A 13,316-nucleotide genomic window follows, 5' to 3' on the forward strand; every position below is an offset into this window, starting at 1 on the left:
TGTTATGTACGTGTTTTACTGTTTCATGTAGCTATGGAAGGGACATTTCTGCTTGATTAAATTCCTTTCAATCACATAACAGCAAAAAACAATTAGGAATATTTTTAATCTAGTCCCAATGTCAAATACTCATAATCAACTATGCCCCCTTTTGTGACTGCTGTGCACCAGTGGGCTTGCCTGACTGCTTTTGTATGCAGATATGTAATTAAGAAATGAGCAAAAGTTGGCAGATATTCACACTTTCATTAAATCTTTAAATAACTTAGTTTGCCAATTGCAGAGTCATTCAAATGCACTCAAGATGCAATAACCAACTTTGGTTATTACTTCTTCATTTTCCATAAACTTTAGCATTAGAGTAATATATCTTTGCTTTATTTTATTAGAAATTCCAGTTCAGATTATTGGTCAACATTATTAAGAATCCTGTCGGTATGTGTAGAAGTGAATTACAAAAATTCAGAATAATCATGGATAGCTATTGGATAAGAAGACTCAATTAAGTATCAGTATTAACCATATCAGTACTTGTGTTAATTCTGTGTGTGAGATGTAGGCTGTGGAATGACTGAGGCTGTTGACCTGCAGTCTGTGTCGGCTGTTGAGGGTGATGAGGGTAATCCTCAGAGGCTGCCAAAGCTTCTAGTGCTTGTAAGGTGGACACCAGAGCATCATCAAGCTCCTGGGCATGATCGCGGACTGTCCTGGTGGAAACATTATCGATCAGTGTCACAGGCACATCTTCCTTGGCTGGGGCCAGTTTTCCAGTGGCGGCTGCTGGGCTCGCACTTAATCGAGCTCTTCTCCTCCTCTTTGTGTCATCCTCATCTGAACTGTTGTCCCGAAAGCCTGGTGGGGGTGCTGCAATCGCAGGTGGTGGAGGTTGTAGCTTTTCTCCACCAACCTCTACCTCCTCTTCATCTTCTTCTTCATTTCCTGGGGGTGGTAGAGCCATGAGGTCAACGGCACCTCCATCTCTGGAGGCACAAGCACTGGAGCAGTGTTTGCCCGCACTCCCACTGCTGTTCACAGCTGCTGACAGACCCTCTGCCCTGTGCCTGGCTTTGCAGGAGTCACAGAAGTATCTTGGGTTTTTCTGGGACTGACTCATTGTTTGGGCTCTGATTCTGAAGGCTGCATTATCCACTGGTGGGGTCTCTAAAACCCCAGATATTTCCTCTGTACTCTGCTGGGTGGGGTCTGACTTGGTTCGGCCTCGCCCAGGGGGCTCTTGGGAAATTAGGTTCTCATTGATGTCCAGCTCGGCTTCAGCTTGTGTTTGCAGCTCGTGAAGTTGTTGATGCTCTCGTAGGTGGACGTGACACAAGCCTAAATGCTGAGGCTCTGCTGGAACCAGGGCCCTTGCAGACCCTGACTCTCTGTGTGAACTTTCCCTCTCATCCCCTCGACGCCCTCCACTTGACAAGCCGGTGGCCCCAGATCGTGGGTGGGCATGGTGGGAGCTTCTGTAATCTAAGGATAGAAGTGTCAGAGCAGTGGACAATTTCAGGTGTAAGGAACTGGTGGGGATGGAGAATATCCAGATGGGAAAGAAGAGGCGAAAGCTGGTGGTCACATGGATATTGTAGTTTTAGAGATGGATGTCAAACGTTGAAGTTTGTTTAAGGTTGGAGGGTTAGATTTTGGTGGGATGTGATGGTATGATGACCTTCTTTTAGTCAGACTACAGGCAGAGGCTCTGTTCATGTCTGAACAGTTTATGTCAATGATTACAGCAAGAAGTACAAATCATTCCAAAATTCCATGATTTTATTCTGTTAGAAAAAAGATGTATGTAGTATCCCATTCCAATGAGTCAAGACTGAGATGAGAGGAGAGACAGCAGAGGGCGCCATGGGATGGTAGGTCCAGAACAACTCTGTTACTGCAGGCAATGATTTCAGCCAATGGGGAAGCAGATCAAAACCCATGTAGACTGAACACACAATGAAGTTTGCCAAATATTGCCTGGCATGCAAATGATGTTAATAGAGAGACATGTTTATTATGCAGACTTGTTTTATGAATGTTTGATGTGAAACCTTCAAACATTAGAAAGTTTTATTTGAGCCTGTGATGCATACAGTGTCTATAAGAAGTATTCACCCCTTTTCATTGATTTTGTACATGAATCATGGCCGATATAATTTAGCTTTTTTGACCAGATGAAATTACAAAAAAAGAACCTCTGTGAAAACAGATTTGTCCAAAGTAATATCAATTGAATAAAATATTTAATGTTAAATAAAGGATTGCACAGATAGTCACCCCCTTCAAGTCAGTATTTAATAGATGCATGTTTGGCTGCAATCACAGCACTGAGTCTGTGTGGATAGGTCTCAGTCAGGCTTGTACATCTGGACACTGCAATTTTACTCCATTCTTCTTTGTGAAACTGCTCAAGCTCTGTCAGGTTGTACGAGTATCGGGCATTAATGGTCCTTTTCAAGTCCAGCCACAAATTCTCTATTGGACTGAGGTCTGTGCTTTGACTCGATCACTCCAGAAAATTCACCTTGTTGTCTTAAACCATTTCTGTGTAGATGTCCCTGTATGCTTCAAGTCATTATCTTGCTGTAGTAAGTAAGCAGTAGTTCTCTTGCAGACTGAATAAGATTGTCCAGGATTAAACCTATATTTTGCTGCCTTTATTTTACCCTCTTCCTTTAAATCCTTTGACAGCCAGTCTGCACAGCATGATGCTGCCACCACCATTCTTCACAGTGGGGATGGCGTGTCTGTCAAAATCCTTCAGTTGTCATATGTCTTGGTGTCTAGTCTTCGTCTTGCATGGTCTCTGAGTTTGTGAGGATGGCCTGATCTAGGCAGATTACACATGTGCCATATTCCTTCTTTTTCTTGATGATGGATTTAACTGAACTCCGGGGGATGTTCAGTGCCTTGGAATTTGTCTTGTATCCATCCCCTGACTTGCTGGTTTGTGGTTGTCTTCATGGTGTAATGGTAGCCAGGAATACTGATTAACCAGTGACTGACCCTCCCAGACACAGGTGTCTGTCTGTATACTACAATCACTTGAGACAAATTCACTGCACTCAGGTGATCCCTGTTTAACTAATTGTGAGTATACTATACCAGTTGGCTGGACCTCTGTTGAATTAGGTCAGCCACTTTAAAGGGGGTGAATATTTATGCAGTCAGTTTACCTTACATATTTTTATTTGATTGACATTACTTTGTAGAAATCTTTTTTTAATTTTCAATTTGTCATTAAAGAGTTTTTTTTGTAATTCTATTGCCAAAAAGCTAAATTAAATAGACCATGATTGATTTATATTATCAATAAAAGGGTGAAACATCAAAGGGGGTGAATAGTTTTTATAGACACAGTATGTCCTAATTTGAGATTTAAATTTAAGTTCTAAAATTAACCCCAACATATGAATTAAATTTCTGACATACCTGCTTTAGTCAGCTGTGACTGACCGGGTGTCCGGAAGTAGATGGTCCGTTTTGGGTCTACAAACAGTTTATAGTAGCCAGAGATCAGGCATGCAAAGTTACTGGCATCAGGCCACTCCATGAGAAGGACCAGGGGCTGCATGGGATGGAAGGGAGGGGAATTAGGAGACTTTTTAGGGGGCAGGCAATGAGCATTGCCTGCTCAATTTGTTTATTTTGTTTAATTTATCTACTGTGTTGTTTTGATTGCATGCAAGATAAATAATTCCCCTTCTCTAAACTGGTAGATTTAGACAGCAAGAGAAATTTTTTGAAATACCTTGGCCTCATGGATGGTCACCTCCACACGAGCCACTCCTTGGCTCTCTCTGTAGAGCTGAACTTTTGCAACCCTGCTGAACTCAGCCAGAACAGTTGTGAGGTTGTTTTTTAGGTCAATCACGTGACTTATGCCATGACGAGGACCCACTAGTAATGTTGTAGCTGATTGTTTGTCATCCTGTAGGAAAAGATAAACAGGAAGTACTTAACTAATTGTTTTTTTTCAATAATGGAACATTATATTATACCATCATTATGGAGAAAATTCTGAAAATCAGTCCATTTTGGCACATACAGGAAGGAATGAACTTATAATTTTATATATATATGAACTCCTTTGCCAGATTAATAAATGTATTACCAGTCCAACAGTCTGAAACAGTATTCCACCAAAAGGTGGGAGGTCGTTAAGCACACGCATGTATTGCAGCTTTCCTTGGAGTGGAGGGACCTGTCAACACAGTGATAAACAAAATATGTTCATATTTGTTCATCTTGCCTCTATGTCCTCTTGGGGGCACTGTTGAGCTACAGATCTTGATCTTTAGGTCTTATGCAACAGTTACATCTACAGGGATGAAGGGCTTGTCCAAAAAGATAAAGGACTAGTTTTTAAACACACAAACATAGAGTGAAGAAATGAAAATATCCTCTCTCCCCCATGGAGAATTAACTACATGTTTCAGTCATGGAAAAGTCATGGAGGAACCTTGTTGCCCGAGGGTGGTGGATGCTGGTAGGTCTTCAGCAGCTGAGAGAGGGTCTTGCACACATTCTTCTCCTTGACTGTTGGAAGCAGAGTGAGGGGAAGGAAAGGCTCCAATCCCCACTCTTTTCTGAGATGGAGAGCAGAGACAAAGATGTGCATGCAAGAGAAAGCAACATTAATGAAATTGTTAATCAGAGTCCAGGGAGGATTTCTTAACAGTGGAGACCAAAGAGTTTGGAAAAGAAAGACACGGTAGGCTTACGCTCCCCTCCAACCACAGTCAGACTTGCAGTCTATTACAAGTTCAGAGGATCTATTCTGCTTCTGTGATTGGCAGAAGCTAATTACTTGCTAGGTTGACATACTGAAGAATAAATGAGCAAATTGAGGGAGAGCTGTAATTTCACGAAGCAATAGATTTTTTTCCGACTAAATTAACCAGGAAAACTGATCCATGAGTAATTTAAGTTTTTTGATACAATTCAGATGAATTATTTATTATTCAGACATTACTGAATGAACAAACTTTACTCTGGGACTCATGGATATTATACACAGAATTGTTAATGAGGTAAAAAGAAAGTCTGATTCATCAACTTGAGATATAGTTGCTAACAAGTTTTTTTTTGAAAGCTAATTAAAAAGGAGGTTTGTGACTTACTCCACATGTTTGAGAGAGATCTTTTGATTGGGCCTTGCAGAGGACACAGTGATGTAGATGTGGAGCGCAGCGAGTCGTAACGTGACGTCTGATTTCCAGTCCATGCTAAAACGCTCCTTGATGACGTCATTACGACTCTGGTGGGACATGATCAAATGATATTTTGCATGCTGCAAACAACACTCTATAATACTTTAATACATTTTACAGTCTTTATTGTCAGGGACACGTTACAAATTTAATAGACAGTGCGATTTGTACAGTGAGGATGCAAAAGCAGTATTTCTAAACTGTAAAACATTTTAAAAAGCCATGGGTGAGGTAGAGTGTGGTTAGATGTCCCAGTTGGTAAGCTGACCTGTTCCTGTTGCAGGCTATTTCATGTGACCACAAATTCACATTTTACCTCACATTTTAATGGAATGAAATTTGTGTCAAAAAGATTAAAAATAAAACTTTTCAGTACCAAACAGAAATTAGCATTTGAGAACAAAAAATTGTGATCAAAGCAAAAAAAAAGTTTACATCAAGAGTACAAATTCAAAATAGCAACCAAATTATTTGTCTTTAAATTCTGAACATCTATCTTTTTGTTTACAGTTCCTGTTTTTCTCTCTCAGTGATCAGACTTTTGCTCTCGCTCTTCTGTTTTGTGTTTGCCCTGCGTGATTCTTTGTTTGCGTTTCTTGAGTTTTTGCTCTCAGTTCTGACGCAAATGTCATGTGTGGGCGGGCTTTTTCTGGGGTGTTTCCCTATTGGCCAACGAGTTTTTGAGTGACAGTTTTTTCACTCCAGATGCTCTGGGAGTTGTTATTAAGCTCACGTCTTGGGAAATTTAAAGAAACCAGCGGACTATTGTTTTTGCATCAGTTTATGCTTTACTAAGTCTAACTATTGATTAAACACAGGGTTCTTGCAGGTTTCAGTAAGTTATATTTAAGACCTTTTAAAGACCTCTTGAGACCATCGGGAATGAAATTTTAGACCAACATGACACATTACCAGAAACGTTCAAATCATCCCAGAAATTCAAAACCTTTTATTTTTATTAATTTTGTTATTGAAGATTAAACAAAATAAAAAACAAATAAACAAACATTAAATTAATTCAGCATAAAACAGATAACAATTAAAACAGTTACCTTCTTAACCCAAGTAACCTTCCCAACACAACACTAATATATGTCTATACAGGGTGGGCCATAAGTTTCCATACATAGGAAAATGTATAAAGTATATTTTTTTATGTGGAGTGGCCTCCCAGATCCCCAGATCTCTCCCCTCTTGATTTCTATCTTTGGGGGCACTTGAAGGCCATGGTATATCAAGTGAAGATACGAGACATAAATCATCTCAAGGAACGTATCACCAACACCATTACAAGCATAACTTCAGCTGTGCTAATGCAAGTTCATCAACAATGGAAAACCCATATTAATGTGTTTTCAAAACAATGGTAATCATATAGAGCACATTATATAAATAAAAACGGTTGTCCAACATGAATGATTATTTTTCCTATGTATGGAAACTTATGGCCCATCCTGTATACAACCTCACCCTACATATGTCTGAGCTCATCCCTTTTGGATCCCTGGATCCAAATGTAGCTTGAAAGTCATTAGCTGAAGTGGTAGTGACACTGTGCTGGAGTCCGGAGGGACCAGGCACTGACGAAGACGGCGGGGGTGGCGAACAAAACTGGGTGATGGCTTGAGCCCGCTGAAGGCTTTTTATGGCAAGCTGGTGTTTCTCTGCCTTGGAGTGAGACTCAGGCGCTTTCACACCCAAGGTCCCTAACTGAATGGTCCTCCTGCAAAGTTTACAGCGAGCTTCATGTCGATTGCTAGGGACCGCTTCCAACCAAAATAAAAAATCGCTGATTTCAAGCCACGACTCGTTGAAAACACACTTGCCCATGCTTTCTATGGCAAGCAGCAGACGTAAATCTGAATGCGCGGGAGTCATAAACATGTCGCAAAAGGTCGCAAACTGGCCTGCAGTCATCATGCGATTTGTAGTTTAATCAACACCCACCAACACTGGTAGCTATCTGAGACCCTCAGAAAGACAGACAACACAGTATCAACTTCTGATCATGGCGTTTTACTCAGTGTATTTTATACGGCCAATGCTTCTCAGGAATGAAAAAGTGCAGTAGTGGATGATTTGTTGGTTCGTACACGTACATATAGTATCTATTTTTTCCAGCCACTTCAGTTGTTGTCTTCGCTTTGTATGTAAACTACGCCTGCGTCACCAGCTTATCCACTAGCTCAGCTACGAAATAGAAGACGGTCACTTAGGGGACCCGGGTTTGGTTCTCAATGATTTTTATAAATTTTCACATCTGTATGGCTTTTTTAAAAATAATTTTCAGGAATAACAAAACTGCTAAATTATGAACAGTTTGTACTTAAGTAAACAGTCTGAGCCCCTTTACCGGGCAGATGACTGGGTGTGTGTACTGGGCATATTAGCGACTGACTAGACCACACCCACACTAGGCAATCTGTACTCATACCGCGTTAAATCCATTTGACCCTCCTCCCTTGTCCCCCCTTGGGCCTGCACTCACACTGTTCAACACATCCAGGCCTGAGCACGGATACGTCACATGTCATCACACGGAGAATCCACTGTTGATTAATTATACGTGTTGATGACTCAGTATACACTAAATATCATTGTTTAGGCTGTGAAATAGCAACAGATTTATACAATATCTTATCTGACACCGGGGTTATTTCACCTGACCTGGGATCAGTAGGTTACCTTAACTATACAGAGCCCAGTGAGGACACAGAGAGGGGTTCATAGCGGAGAGTTTATCCATCACCAGAGTGTCTAATCTGGAGCATGATCAAAGTTCCAAACACTTCTCCCGCTGAATGAAACTCTGACTTTTCAAACTCGTATGAGCCCCTACAGTCATTCCTCTGCGTGTCCGTATACTATCTGAATCCCCCTGGCATTCATTTTATGCGCCATGAACTGTGCCATCTCTCTGCCTAATTTTGGATGCCTTACAGCGCTGCATTAAGCTCTCATGTCATAGGACAGCCTGTGTCCAGAGCAGGATGAATTTTTCAGTAAAAATAATTTTTACCACGACGAGAGCAATTTTAACCCTCTGATGAAAGCTGGAAGTGAAAAAGTCACAGGATTAATAAACAAACTGTTCAAACATAAGTGATCAAGACCTTCACTTCTTGATAATGTGAAATTGAATCATATGTAGATTGATTCAGTGGATAATAATTTGGCATTATAATTTCATAATAATGAGAGGTGAAATCAGCCATGGATCACAATTTTTTGTTCTCAAATGCTAATTTCTGTTAACCTGACATGCCAGATGGATGTTTCACACATCCATCTGGGAAAGCTTCAATAGGAAACGTTTGAGAAAAGGCAGAGGCTTTGAAAAAACACAGAGTGTGATTGGATGAACATTCTGTCACATCTCTACGGGCCAATAAGAGCAACAAAACACAGGACTTAGCAGCTATCGAGCTGCACATGCGCAGCTAACGAGGAATAACACAAAACATGGCGACTATAGACATTGTAAGTACTCAACTTTTGTTGTTTTTGAAATGAAAACAATTTACTGCTGTTCTTTGTTCTTCTTTTAACGAAGAATTGTTGTCAAGTACGTCCACGCTAAGCTCTTCCGCCATTATTGCACCTGCCTCTTGCTGCTAGTGATGTGCAGATCAATACTGAAATATTGATCCTTTCGATACAAGAGATTTATGTTCTAGAATCGATTCTCATGTGAAAATATAGATATTCTAATAACTGTGGACAAATGTATAGTTTACCATTATCAGGAACAAAGTGGAAAGTAAAAATACTATCATGAACTTCTTGTCATCATTCCCACATGGTAGGAACTACTTCTTCTTCCGCCTGTCAGTCACATGCATAATACGGCTCTGCAAGAGCGTCACAGATTCACAGCACGCTGTTGCTTGCTAAACGCAGTCACATGTGGACATTTCAGCTCCACAAACAGCAACGATGTGGCACCTGATGTGTTTGAGAAGACAGTTAAGTATTGTGGCAACACCACAAACCCCGTTAAAAATCTGAGAATCAAAAAAAAGAATATGATGAGGCGATCCAGAAAGCAGGAGAGGAGAGAGACAGGTGCTGCTAGGGCGAGACAGACGTCACTCTCGGAGTCCTTTAGTGCTGCAGGCACACTATCTAGGTACAGATAGAGAGAATAAGGAGCTGTTGGTGATGTGTAGCACTGCCCCTGAATTTTGGGAAAGTGATATACGTCTGTCTACTAGACTTAGGTTTTGTTTTAATGATCAAACAACGTGAGTTCCCTGCATTGTTAAAGCTATGGAATCCTATTCTATTCAAATGTTCATTAATAAATATGGTTATTAAATTAGTAATGAAATTAAGAAATGCCACAATAAACAGCTGCATGAGTTCAGCTTGGTGTAAAAATCAATGTCCCTGAGATCACCTCACATCCATTCGATAGGCCTAGATTTATTCAGGGTAAGGTTACCTGTAGAGTAAAACATTTAAAGTGGATTACATAGGCTAGGTCTTACTAAAATATACATAATTCTTGCAATAAAACAGCCATTGTGGGCTTAAAAAAACAAGGATACAACTGAAAAACATTTTATAAATGAGACTGATATTAACATTGTATCTATTTAATATTTCTGTTGTGTTATTTTCAGTCTCATTTCTTTTGACTGATGGTTAATTGAATATTTAAAAACGTAGGTAGTGACAAACTTACGCAGTTATTATGAAATGTATTATATTTTCATTAAATTATGTATTTTACTGGTAATTTCAATTAGTCACATAACTTTTCATATATAATGGCAAGTGTATGAAAACTATTAATTCTTTAGTTTTAGTGTAGGCTGTTTTGAGAGTCTACATACATAGCTGAATCTAAATAAGATTAAGAATTCACAGCAAGTATCGGTATCAGATCAGTATCAGTGATACCAGCCTGAATTTTACTTGGTATCGGATCGGAAAGGAAATCAGTGGTATCGCACATCACTACTTGCTGCTGCTTGTTTACGTCATGACTCTGCCGTGCCTGACAGTACTACCCCTCGTCACTGATTGGTCCTGTCACTTTCTAACCAGGCCTAAATGGTTCAGATGGGAGCTTAACAAGATGGATTCGCCAGTGAAAAACAAGGTAATGGGCATATCCATCTGCTTTGCAAGGTTAAATTTCTGCGATACTGAAAAAGTTTTGTTTGAATCTTTTTAACACAAATTTCATTACATAACATTTCTAGATGGTGCTTAATGGAAAAGCACATGGGACAAGTGGGAAGTTTTTTCCACACAAAAAAAAACAAACCCTTTTGTATGTCAAAGTTAATTTTCTGCATTTCTGAGGCTGTTATGCCAAATTGATCTAGGTCTGTAGTTGTGTATGAGACATGTTGGGTTTTTACCGAAACCATTTCAATCATTTGGCTAAAGGTTGCCCCAAATTTTGAAGCTAACCCTTTTTAATTAACCCCAAAAAGTTGGCGATTGGGCAAAGTGAGACAATGGTTCAACTGACCTTTGAATTTAAGTAGAATGACGTGTTTAATGTTGTGCTAGGAACTTCTTGTAGCCTCCTCATGGCAACTGCTGCTTTTGAAGGAGACACTCTCTCCAACAGTGTCAGACTGAATGCCATCCCTTTAAATCCCCCTTTAATCCAGTGCTTTACCTGTATATAGAGGTACTCAAATGCAGCAGGGTCCCTTCTCAGCAGGTCGGCAGGGTCCTTTGGGAAGAAGCAGATGCGGAATAGACACTTCATCCCTTGGAAATAGGTTCTATGCACCACCTGGGGGGATAGGATAGTATCAAAGAGATAATAAACTACACATTTGAAATTAGACACACAATCACACTTTCATTTTCAGCAAGGTACGATGCATTCTGAGACACCTGCAGCACTGCGTATGTTCAAAATGCATATACAGCTGTTGTACGAGGATTTAGGTTTGTCTTATTGAGAGAATGCAAAAAATATTTAGCAAATTAGCAACAGATCAAATATGAATTTAGATCCAGGCAGTGACACATGCTTTTTTCTCATTTTCCTCCTGGGGGTCTTACATGTGTTAAAGGCTGGTTCTCCTGCAGCAGATGTAACCTCTGGTTCTGGTCTAGACCACCTGCCTCCAGCACCAAGGAAAAGTGCTCGATGTAACGCAGTGAGAGGCGGTCTTGCAGGGAGGACATCACATCCTGGTGAAAGAGAGATGGAAAATGTCACATATTTTCACAGTTAGAAGGTAGGCGTGCCTCAACTTCAGCTCTTACTTCTGGAATTAGCATAAAATCCAGTGTATAAGGCATACTTTTAATACGTTTTTCATCTAAAAGGTTGGTCACCAGTGTAACCAATATTCTAAAAAGCTTTGACTGCTGTCATGACTGCAAGTGAAGCCAACACTTCACATTTCCCACATTCGTTGTGGATTGCAAGTGGTTGCTTCACTGCAAACAAAATGCAAGGATACTTAGTGACGCAAACGAGACTGGCAGGGGTCGGTGCCACTTGTTACTATCTTTTCTTCCCCTTAGATTCCAGTCCTGCATGCAAAAAAAGTGGACCTCCGTCTGAAACGCTTCGTTTTGCTGCTGTCTGTTTAACACCCCCCACTCCACGGACCCGCTTTCCTCCGACTGGCCAATTTTCCAGAGGCTGGCCGGCGGCAGGACTCAATGTTTTGTGCCCACCCCCTTCAATGTGGCTAATGTTGTTATGCTAGTAGTTGAAAACTTTGAATGAACCAGTCCAACTGAGTAAAATAGGAGAGAGAGGGGGAAGAAAACCAGCAGCAGCGAAGGATAGAGCAGGACATATCTGTTTGGTAAGTGTTTAATTACTGTGTCGCTATGGCTAAAAGGCCTTGTGGGGGTGGTCCCTTCCACTTTGTCGGCAGCACAGACAAACCACGAACCAGTCAGGAGAGCTTATTGCGATGACCTCATCAGTTTGCTCCATCGAAATCTCGTCTCGGCAGAATCTTAGAGAGATTTTCAACAAACCGTTTTCATCAGTTCACATGCTAATTCCAAGATTACTGCCGCATCCGTTTATCTTGCGGTTTGAAAATTTGCATATGTGGAGTATGGACACCCAACATTGTGACTTTATATTTATGTTTTAAAAACCGGAAAAGTATAATACCCCCTCTTTAAGCAGTCAGCACCCTAAGTGCAAAAGCAGCAAGAGCTTTTTGTCACTGCACTCACAGTTGAAAATAGTTCAGTTTTTGGAACAGTGCTATGCTGTTTTTCTCCTGTCCCTCTCCTCTTCCTGCTTTTCCAACCCTTACCCCTCCTACTAGCCTTTTCCAACCCCAGCGGGGCTTCGGCAGAGGGCTGTCAACATGAGTCCGGTTCTGCTCGACCTTCCTGCCCCTTAAGGGAAGGTTTTTGTCGCCACTGTAATGGGGCCAAATACTGCTTGTGCTCTGCTCATGGTGTTAGTGCTGGTCTTTATTATAATAGGCCACAACAGAGATTAGGCCTGCCCTATTTGTAAAGTGTCTCAATGACTTCAGTTATGAATTATCTCTGTACTAAACAAAATTGATTGATTCACCTGAATGAAAGGAAAATCTTAAGCCCATGGAACTGTTTGAAAAACATTACAGATACTACAGGGGAGAGCAGAAGTCAACTTTCCTAATCTAGCAACTACCAACCCTGCTGAAAATTACTCTAAAACTAAAGCGTTGGGAGCTTCCAGTGCAAAAATAGGCAGCTGTGGACACTGGCCCTTAAATGTTCTGTGCTATTGAGAGCTCCAAACATTTTGTGCACAGTGAGAGCATCCTATTGGAGAAAAATGTCTGGCACAGGACAAACTTTTTTGTCCTTACTTAAATCCTCCGTCAATAATGTAGAAAGAGCCCCATCTGTTTTTCACATCTTATCCTGGCCTGTGCCAGAAAATAGGATTATTTCTTCACCCTCATACAGTATATTTGAAGCATAGACATTAAATATAGATTTTATTGTGGTGATATGTTGTTGTTGGTTGTCTCTAATCTCAGTTTGAGGCTCATTAAGAGCTGATATATGCACACTAATGGTTTGCTCTCCATAAACAACTTAATTGACACCCTTTGAAGTAACCTCAGCACCATCTGTCTGTGAAAAACATGGCTAAGCAGTTTT

General features: G+C 40.6%; 1 protein-coding gene across 1 annotated transcript in view; it reads right to left on the reverse strand.

The window, feature by feature from the left end:
* Positions 1-13,316, reverse strand: part of frmpd3 (FERM and PDZ domain containing 3) — an 88,042-nt gene that overhangs the window by 5,035 nt on the left and 69,691 nt on the right. The window contains exons 8-15 of the mRNA XM_041797769.1: positions 11,241-11,372; positions 10,846-10,965; positions 5,118-5,254; positions 4,457-4,583; positions 4,109-4,198; positions 3,746-3,925; positions 3,427-3,595; positions 586-1,476 (exon numbers count right to left, since the gene is read on the reverse strand). Coding sequence (XP_041653703.1) covers positions 586-1,476; positions 3,427-3,595; positions 3,746-3,925; positions 4,109-4,198; positions 4,457-4,583; positions 5,118-5,254; positions 10,846-10,965; positions 11,241-11,372 — 1,846 coding nt within the window. The remainder of the gene's footprint in view (positions 1-585; positions 1,477-3,426; positions 3,596-3,745; positions 3,926-4,108; positions 4,199-4,456; positions 4,584-5,117; positions 5,255-10,845; positions 10,966-11,240; positions 11,373-13,316) is intronic.

This window comes from Cheilinus undulatus, linkage group 10 (assembly GCF_018320785.1).
Source record: "Cheilinus undulatus linkage group 10, ASM1832078v1, whole genome shotgun sequence".
Taxonomy (NCBI): domain Eukaryota; kingdom Metazoa; phylum Chordata; class Actinopteri; order Labriformes; family Labridae; genus Cheilinus; species Cheilinus undulatus.